Source organism: Macrobrachium rosenbergii, chromosome 4 (assembly GCF_040412425.1).
Source record: "Macrobrachium rosenbergii isolate ZJJX-2024 chromosome 4, ASM4041242v1, whole genome shotgun sequence".
NCBI lineage: Eukaryota > Metazoa > Arthropoda > Malacostraca > Decapoda > Palaemonidae > Macrobrachium > Macrobrachium rosenbergii.
In genome coordinates, this window is record NC_089744.1 from 19767501 (window position 1) to 19777822 (window position 10322).

Here is a 10322-nt window from a genome sequence, read left to right on the forward strand (position 1 = left end):
TATACTAATATTCTTGATAAGTTAGCAGACCCATTATCAATAAAAATTAATGGTCAAACCTCGATTTCATAATAAACAAGTTTATCTGACTTGAATATAGCTGTGAAATATAGTTTTTATGAATGTCTATAAATTTCTCCTCCAGCAATTTAGTAGAGTAGTCTATCTTTCTGATTAATTCTATGAAAATTTTATTACATGAGTTTAATCAGTTATATTTGATATATTAATTTCTAGAATTTTATTTTAATAATCTATGGTTAAGAAATGTTTCAAAATTGGGGAGGAAATCTGGTTTTAACAATGTTTAGCATGATTGTCATCAAAACTAGAAAACATAATTTCAGCAACTGATAACGAGATTCCTTTCAAGAAGTTTAAGACAAATTTTACATTTAAAAAATCAGCCCTATCCAGACCCTATGACCAGCAAAAAAAAAAAAAAAAACTAAATATCAGCTAACTAACATTTCGGATATAAGAGTAAACTTTTTAAAAACTAAAATGAGATGAACAACACTAAATGAAAGCAATTAACAATTATCACCAGTTGTTACTAATCAAGAATAACCGTCATCCGTTAAGCTGTCAATATATTTTTCCTGCAACAAGATAGTTCTTAATTGGTTCTCTCTCCTCCATCAAAGGGACTGGCCATATATACTGTATATATATATATATATATATATATATATATATATATATATATATATATATATATATATATATAATATAAATATATATATATATATATATATATATATATATATATATATATATATATATATATATATATATGTGTGTGTGTCTTTAAGCAGTATTCTACAAAACGTTTCAGTAGTCTGTAATATAGTTATATATGTATACATACATATATTATATAATATATAATTATATATATACATATATATATATATATATATATATATATATATATATATATATATATATATATATATATATATATATATATATATATATATATATATATATAATATAGCGTGTGTCCCTGTAGTCATGTATATTGTGAGTGTTATGAATATTAAAATTTTCCCATAATTAAATAAGGCAAGTCCCTATGAAATGTACTTTTGGCTGAATATTGGTGGAAGAAATTTATATGCATTCGTATCCATTACATTAATATATATATATATATATATATATATATATATATATATATATATATATATATATATATATGTGTGTGTGTGTGTGTGTGCACGTGCGTGAGTGTGTGTGAGTGCGTATAACATCAGCCATGGGGAAAAGCTGGAGGGGTAGTCATTAGCGAGGGTTTGCAATCCATGGAGTGTAAATTTCCCGCTGCAATCGTCCATTGCCTGGGAAACGTTCATTAGCATATTCATTAAGGCTCTTTAGCGTCTGTTGTCCTTAATTATTCTCACGCCTTCTGTTAAACTGAGTTGTATTCATTATACAAAAGACTTTATATGTTGTTATGATGAAAACAACAGGCTCAGATTACATAATGAAGAAGCATTTTGATAATGATGGTACTGCAATATATTTTCCAGCATTTCAGTGCTACTTAGCTGTCATATGTCCCTGAAAACAATCGTTGTTGATCTTATTTCATTTGCACAGACAGATTCGCAATTTTCTCAAGTTCAGCCTGTGTCTTATTCAAACTAACAATGATCTATTGTTTGGCGAATATATTAGATGGCTGAACTTGAGTTCCGAACCACATCATATTTTAATAATTTTCTTCACGCAAATGGAAATATTCTTTTACTTAATTTGACTCCTTTTATAGTTATGTTCTATTCATAAGGAAAAACTCTTAAGAATCAAAATCTATAGTGAAATATGTTAAATAAAATTTATTTAAATATATAACAATACCTTACCACCAGAGTAGCTGTGACACACTTTTCGAGACACAAAAATAACAGACATAATGGAATATACAAACGTGAGCTTTGGTTTTTCAGGGCTCGCCCGTCCTCTGCTGCTTCTGGCTGGCCCCTCGCCCTCCCCAGCGGATGTCGGGAGGCGACGACGCTCCTGGCGAAGATCCTTCGGGCGAACTGAACATCTGGAGTTGCGGAGACGGAGGGGCTGCCTTATTCGTGAACGGGATGTCAGTTCTTCAGATGGTGTAGATAGAGGGCCGTGAGCGCCCCCTGGGCGGGGAAAGGCGAAGAGTTCCCCCCTTGGGCCCCCAGGTACGTCAAGGGGGCGGGGCAGAGGAGCGGAGGGCCTGGATGGTGCAGCAAGCCCCCAGGGTAAGCCAACAAACCCGGTGGACTGGGCGGCTGGGTGGGCGTGTTGACGTCGCAGCCGGGGTTCTGCTTCTTCCACTTCGTGCGGCGGTTCTGGAACCAGATCTTGACCTGAGTCTCCGTCAGGTTGAGCGCCAGGGCCAAGTTCAGCCGCTCGCAGACGCTCAAGTAGCGGGTATGTTTGAACTTGTTCTCGAGGGCCACCAGCTGCTCGTAGGTGAAGGCCGTTCGCGCCCTTCGGGGTTTGCCTCCGCCGGCCTCGCACTTCCGCTTCTTGGAGGCCACGCCGTCGTCGTCCTTGTCCCCGAGGTCGTCGTTGTCGCCCATGCCGTCGCAGCCATCGTCGCCCCCGTCATCGCTACCGCCGGCGCCTCCGACGCTTAGTTCTGAGTCCGAGTCTGAAGAAAGGACAAGGGAACGTTTCCAAGGTTAACATATATATCAAAATCAAAATAAAAACTATAGCAATGTTGATACTGCTAATAATAATGATAATAATAATAATAATAATAATAATAATAATAATAATAATAATAATAATAATAATAATTCTTATACGGTTGTAAATAATACTAATTATCATTATAATCAAAATCGTTAGCAAAGGATTACTTTGAAATATTCAGTCAGTTTCTTAATGTTCATAAATTTCGTAAATGTTTTTAATATTCATGACCGTTTTAGCAATTTTGTAAAACATTTTTCCCTTCGGATTTTTTTAAATGTAACTCAAAGCAAACCATGTATTGCAATTGCTAAAAGTCTAGTTCAACATCCTATTAGATTTTGAAACATAAAATTAGGCAATAAAGCACTTATTTTTTCCGACAACACACATAAAAAGTTTATTTCTAAGTTTATCATATTTTGATAAAAAGATATTTGCAACTTCAACCTCAATAAAGCGCTGTCAATGAAAACAATTTTCAGCGGCAGAAATATTTGCATCGATAAAAGTCAACGACAGAAAACGTTTAAATGGCATTTTGTTGGAGTGGTCAGTTCAGTAAATCCGCGTTGGCTGGTCAAAATAAATTTTTCCATTATGTTTATTGCATTTCTTCTAAAAATCTCAGGTAAAAACACAAGGCAGAAAGTTTTATACGATGATGTTCGTCCTTTCTTTTTCTACAAATCAAGAGGTACAACCGAAAATGAAAATGGCCTTCGGTTCCTCCGCTAATAAGGACTTTTGCTGTTATTGTTATAAAAGTTATCTCCTAAAAGTATTACATGCTAACCATGAAAGTCGGTATCTTTTTATTATATAACGCAAGGTGCAGCTTTCATGCATATCGTTACCGAGGAATTCATAAACCCGTGTCTCATATGGCATTGTTTACACAGAAAAGTAATAACAGCAATGAAAAAATAAGGGTTACAATATTAATAAAAGGAATGATTTTTTTAAAAATTGAAATACAACAACACGAAAAAAATTCTCCTTTGTGGCGTCACTGAAAGGATGTAACGGTGAGGTTAATAAAACAAGCAGACAATAAATTAAAAAAAATAAATAAAATGAGGTTAAGCGCAGAGGTATGTCCTAAACTTCTTCCCTTTCAAAATTTTTTTCCTTAGTCTCGTTACTGTTCCAATTTCAGTACATAAAAACAAATTCAGAAGCATACCCAAGTAATGAAACGTAATGGAGCAGAAAAATACAAGGACATCTTTCGACAAAACATGGAAGTCAAATCTTTTCCAGTTTATACTTCTGACTAAAGTTGCGGAACATGACTGATCATCTTCGCTATGCATAGTACGTAGTACTTGGATTTACTTTATTACTTAAATAAATCGGTGATAAACCACGCGGAAAACGAAGTATAAACGAAACACTATTAAAAATTAAAAGTGACAAATATATCGCTTAAAAATATGTCCCATGCTGATATATTTTGCATCTAAAAAAGACTCGGATCTCACCACAAAGAGCAGACGTGTCGGCGTGGAGCTGCGAGTCGTCTATGGATGACGTAACCTCTCCCGACGTCGTGACCTGGACACGCCCCGTGAATTTGTTGGGATCGAGGATATCCATGACGGAGAAGGGCGTGTGCCTCAAGCCTTGCGTCTCTGACGTCGGAGGAAGGTGCTGGGGGGCCTCCCGCGACCGCGAGGAAACGGACAGAGGGAGCGACTGTGGAGGAGGACCCGACGGGGATGTCTGAATGCTACTCAGCCCCCGGCTATCGGGCGACAAAGCGGCGTTTTGAGAGGAGGGTCTGATGCTTTGGTGGGCTTCTGACGAAGCGTTCACCGCCGGACTGTTGTTGTTGCCATCGCCGTGGCACCGCACCGAGGAGGGACTGCTGCAGCTGCTGCTCATGGTGGCTGTGGTGGTATCTGTGGCTGTGTTCCCGCTGTTTTGTCTGCTGTTATCGACGACGATGTGTCTGCTGACCAGCGGGTAGCTGAGATCCATCGGTGAAGTCGTGCTGGGAACCATCTGGACTTGAGTCTGGTCTTGAGGCGGCGGCGGAGGAAGAGGAGGAGGAGGATGCTGTTGCTTCTGAACTCGGGGCAAGACGGAATCGGGGGACACTGATCTCGAATCCATATTCGAAAGCGAAAGTTTTTGAAAGGAAGAAAGGTTTAGTGAAGGCGTTTTTAGAAACTCATTATTTTGGGCACTCACAAAGAATCCTTTCTTATTGTCGTGACGAGCAAAAGTTTCCCAAAGTTTATATTTCGGAATGGCGTGTCAAGGGCGCCCGTACCTCTCACTGCTTGCGTCCGCTCTTTCCAACTCCCAGCGAACGACTAACCGCTCTTCTCTCTGGCAGATGATATATTGGATGTTGCTAAACAACTCCCGAGCCATGGGGCGAGTTTACCAAATGAGGCTTCACCCAACTTAATGACGACAGTAATTGGCTACTGAAATCCCTACTTATCTAAACACACTTGCCATTGGTCCAGAGAGATTGATCCGTGATACACACCGGCCTCTCATTGGCTCAAGCCGCGCTAAGGGAGATGCGACGCGGCTCGCCAATGGCTGAGGAAGATTGTTTACAGAGGATGATTGTGAAGCGGGCGCTGATTGGCCGAGGTTGACTGCAGAGGAGGAGGGATGGTAAAAGAATCATCACCCGGTTAATGATGATGCGAAAATACGATTACCTCCTCAAGAATTCCATTTCACACCTACGTTGTTACCCTCCTGAGCTTCTAGACATGTCGGGGAGGAGGGGAGGGGGCATACCGGCAGCACGGGGATTGGGGGGGGGACGGGGAGGGCGCCTTCAACGCTCAAGGCCCCCAAGCAAACATAATTTTCCCACCCCAAACTTGATTTCAACCCCTGACTTACATTAAGGTCTCGGAGGACTCCAGTCTAAACTTTACTCACTTAGCCACTTTGAAGCACTTTGTTTGGTCCTGGGTAACCACAGCGAGAGAAAGGGGGAAGGGGCCGGTGGGGAGAGAGAGTGAGAGAGAGTGAGAGAGAGAGGTGAGGAGAAAGGCTGAGAGAGAAAGAGAGAGAAAGAGAGAGAGGTGGGGGTCAAGTGGAACGGGAGGGTTTGGGAGGGGGTAGGAGGGAGGTGGATGGGAGGGGCAGCTCATTAACTAGCGGTGTAAGTGAGAGCAGTGGCGGAAGCAGGGAGCGAGCGTGATCTGGAGACTGGCCTGGGTGTGTGTAAGGTTATCAGACCAGATTAACTCTGGCAGCCACATTATTATCTTCGCCTCTTGTTGTTTGTTTCTTCGACGCCCGGGTTTTAATTAACGCTAGAGGGCGGGGTCGGGAGGGTCATCCCCGCCGGCCCTTCACCCTCCCCACAAAATTTTAAAAGGTCGGTTTCGTGTCCGTGGGGGGTGGGGATGTGGGAAGGGGGAGGGGAGAAAGAAAGAGAATTTCTGTGGGGAAATAAATGAAAAAGGGGGCGAGGGGAAATATAGGCAAAATGTAAACGGATATGATGTAGGAACAAGCGTACAATTATTGTTTGTGTTTTACACAAACACCTCGAAGGCGTTTGTGAGGGTGTGTTCGTGTCAATATTCATTAGCTGATCAGCTATCTCACAAACTGAATGAATTAAAAGCTGCTAGACTAAATACTTTGATTTTCCGTCTTTGCTTATACATGATTGCTTCTCATTCCATTCAAAGTCGAGGCTATAAAATCATATGTATTTTGATTTAATGGAAAGAAAATCCTTGGTATTCAAGACCGTATTAAATTACTTCGAATAAGTTTTTCATTAGCAATTTAACTTGCTCATAATTCAAAACTACTTTTGAGTTAAAACATCGTTCTCTACTTCTCCAGGGAAGCTTTACCCTTTGGCTATCTTTGCAAATTCTTTCACGTAAAGGGTAGCGAAACATGCCTTCGAAAATTTCAGAACTTAGTTTTAATTCCGATTATATTTCTTCAGCCTTAGATTGAAACATTATGGGAGCTACAGTTTAGGAGACTAAAACCCATTTATAAGCTCAGTGTTAATGAGAGAATAGGTAACATTCCAAGAACAGCTCTTTTCGGAAATGGGACTGTTCTTAAGAATTCGAAAAGTTCAGTAACAAGCGAAAAATATCCTACTTTGACAGAAACCTAGTGCTTGATTTCATCTTCCTTTATCTAAGAAGAGATGGAAACATTCCTATTCTCTCTCTCTCTCTCTCTCTCTCTCTCTCTCTCTCTCTCTCTCTCTCTCTCTCACACACACACACACAAACAAACACACATACACACGTACACTAACAGTTACTCTCACTGAACCACAGGAACATAAGAACTGGCAACAACAACATATACATACATACGTACACACACATATATATATATATATATATATATATATAATGAATATATATATACATAAATATACATATATATATATATATATATATATATATATATATATATATATATATATATATATATATATATATATATACATATATATATATACAAGTGATATAATAGTACTGTACATAGGATTTAACGCACAAGTGAATAACGTTACTTCAAGGATTTAACGCCAAGAATAACGTTACTTCTTGTAAGGTCTACCCAAAAAAAGGTCAGGTGGTCACAATGTAAAAGACATTCTGCTGCGTGGGATGATGTGAAAAAAGTAGACAAACAGAAAGATGACTTAAGTATGAGTTGGCGTGACAATGATCGGCCCCTCGATTTGTCTCTCTTTTTCTCTGTCTCTCTCTTTTTGTCTTTTTTTTTTTTAGATATGATTCATTGTTTGCTATTCCATCATAAAAGAATATGATAGGGTATTTTTTGCATTATTTATTTCTGAGGATGGTGTAACTGGTGTGGATTTTGGACAGCTTATAAGACAAATCAATTTTAGGGCCAAGGACAAATAAAGCATGTTTTTAACCCAATATTTTTGCGTTTCGGGATACTCTGGGGTACTACCGGGTCCAAAAAAATTTCATGGCAGGCACCAATTTTCATATTATACATACATATATATAGTATGTGTGTGTGTATATATGTATATATATATATATATATATATATATATATATATATATATATATATATACACAAACATACTGTATATATGTATGTATAATATGAAAATTGGTGCCTGCCATGAAATTTTTTTGAAATTTAGATAATAATAACATAAATAAGAAATATAAAAATTCAGAAAAAATAATAAATCTATTATAGAAATAATATATATATATATATATATATATATATATATATATATATATATATATATATATATATATATATATATATATATATATATATATATTATTTCTATAATAGATTTATTATTTTTCTGAATTTTATATTTCTTATTTATGTTATTATTATCTAAATCTTCAATATTATTATTTTGTCATTATTTTTCATGGGGGGGCACGTGCCCAGTTGCCCCCTCCACCTGGTTCCGATAGTGCTCTTGGACCATTTTCTTTTTTATAGTCACTAAAAATGGCTCCAGAGTAGTTCCGAAACGTCCAAATAAAGAATTTAAACTATGCTTTAGTTGTTCCTCATCCTAAAATTTATGTTTACTGATTCTGACATCATTACTAGCGTCAAACCATAAGAATTTTGACAATTATTATTATTATTATTATTATTATTATTATTATTATTATTATTATTATTATTATTATTATTATTATGAAGTCAAGAACACCATCCAATAAAATTCTTGCTTTGAAAATGACACGAAATAGGTCTTATGTCAACAAGCTTAACCTTCCATTAACACTGCAAGTGGCGAAGCTTCTGTAACCAGTCCACTTATCCAAGAAAGGATCACTTCTAGGTGATTGGGAAGTTCAGCACTTATTATTATGTTCTGATTAATTGATTGAATTATCTGCGCTGTCATTTGGGGTTATTGTGTTAGGTCTGGCGCCGAAGATCTTGCTTTCCGCTGTTGACGGCCGAGGGACCAGTGTCATCACTTGAAGGTTGAGCCGCGGTATTTGGACTGTAGCCTGGTTTGCTGATTTGAGTTCTCTTGCTTGAGCTCAAGTCCAGTTCATTTATTTAAACGTATTTTTATGTTACTAATATATTTATTCCAAAATATTTATAATTGCTTAACACACACACACACACACATATATATTACTAAAAGGACCTCGTTCAAACTGGATGGTATCTAATGGAGTATTTATTCAGAAAAAGTTACAAGCTTTCTCGGACAAATAGTCCACATTATCACACACACACAACACACACGCACACACACACACTCACATATATATATATATATATATATATATATATATATATATATATATATATATATATATATATATATATATACTGTATATATATGTGTACATACATATATATATATATATATATATATATATATATATATATATATATATATATATATATATATATATATATATATATATATATATATATATATATATATATAAATATATGATAGCCCACTGGTTTAAGGCGCGCGTCACTGAACGTCGTTGGTTCTCGTGTTCGGCGGTTCAAGTCCGTGAGACGACGAACCACTTAACAATTATTATAATTCCCCTTCGGTATAAATGTACTACATATATTATATCCGAGTTAGAGAGAATTGGATATTAAACTACATTTGTAGCTTAATGTTCGTGTATAAATCACGGTGATGTGATATATATATATATATATATATATATATATATGATATAAAATTATATATATATATGTGTGTGTGTGTGTGTGTGTGTTTGTGTGGTATTTCTTAGCCTTAATGCCCTTTAACTTCTGGATTTCTTCACATTTTGGACACTCTTGCCACTACGGAGCCTAGAATCAAATGAATATAAATAAAATACGATGCCTCATGCTGATATTCCGACCCGGGATCGAGTCTCGGCTAGGGATCAATATATCTTCATTTATTTTCATTTGGTTTTAGGCTTCGTAGTGACAATAGTGTCCAAAATGTGAAGAAACCGAGAAATAAGAGGGCATTATGGCTAATAAATACTACATATATATATATATTATTCAAAAGTGATATAGTAGATTATACATTATATATATATATATATATATATATATATATATATATATATATATATATATATATATATATATATATATATATATGTGTGTAGAATCTACCGGTCATATTGCCTACCACACTGTGTAAAGCAAAGGGACTCTGAAATTCCGCCACTCATGTCTTTCCTGTGCTTTATCTTCCAATAATCTCCACTCAGCGACGGCCTCCCTTCCCCTAGCTCTTATCCAAGTAGCTCTGGGTCTTTGAACACCTCTGGTGACTATAGGAACTCGAAGGCCCCGTCCACGCCATCCCAATATTACCTCGTGTACTTACGGAACTTCCAAAATTTCCCCTTGTGGTACCAATTCTAACTCTATCGCTCCATCCGACAGCAAATATTCCTCTTAATGCTTTATTTTTGACTCGACAGAATCTTTTAGATAAAGTTTCATTGTCCTACTACGACTCATTTCCGTACTGCGATACAAATTGTGTTAAACTTTTATGTATTTCTTACTTTCTTATACTGTTTTAACCTATTCGTTTTCCAAATCTGACTCAGACTGTCCATTGTTTGATTTGCCCTTCTTCAATC

The 10322-nt window shown here is 36.6% G+C and overlaps 1 protein-coding gene across 1 annotated transcript; it reads right to left on the minus strand.

Moving 5' to 3' along the window:
* Positions 1-1832: 1832 nt before the first annotated feature.
* On the minus strand, positions 1833-5042 carry LOC136830930 (homeobox protein slou-like). The gene is made up of 2 exons (XM_067090899.1): positions 4179-5042; positions 1833-2647 (listed from the first exon to the last, which is right to left on the minus strand). The coding sequence occupies exons 1-2, from the start codon at positions 4810-4812 to the stop codon at positions 2109-2111; spliced, it is 1173 nt and encodes a 390-aa protein (XP_066947000.1). The 5' UTR covers positions 4813-5042; the 3' UTR covers positions 1833-2108.
* Between the last annotated feature and the right edge of the window lie 5280 nt (positions 5043-10322).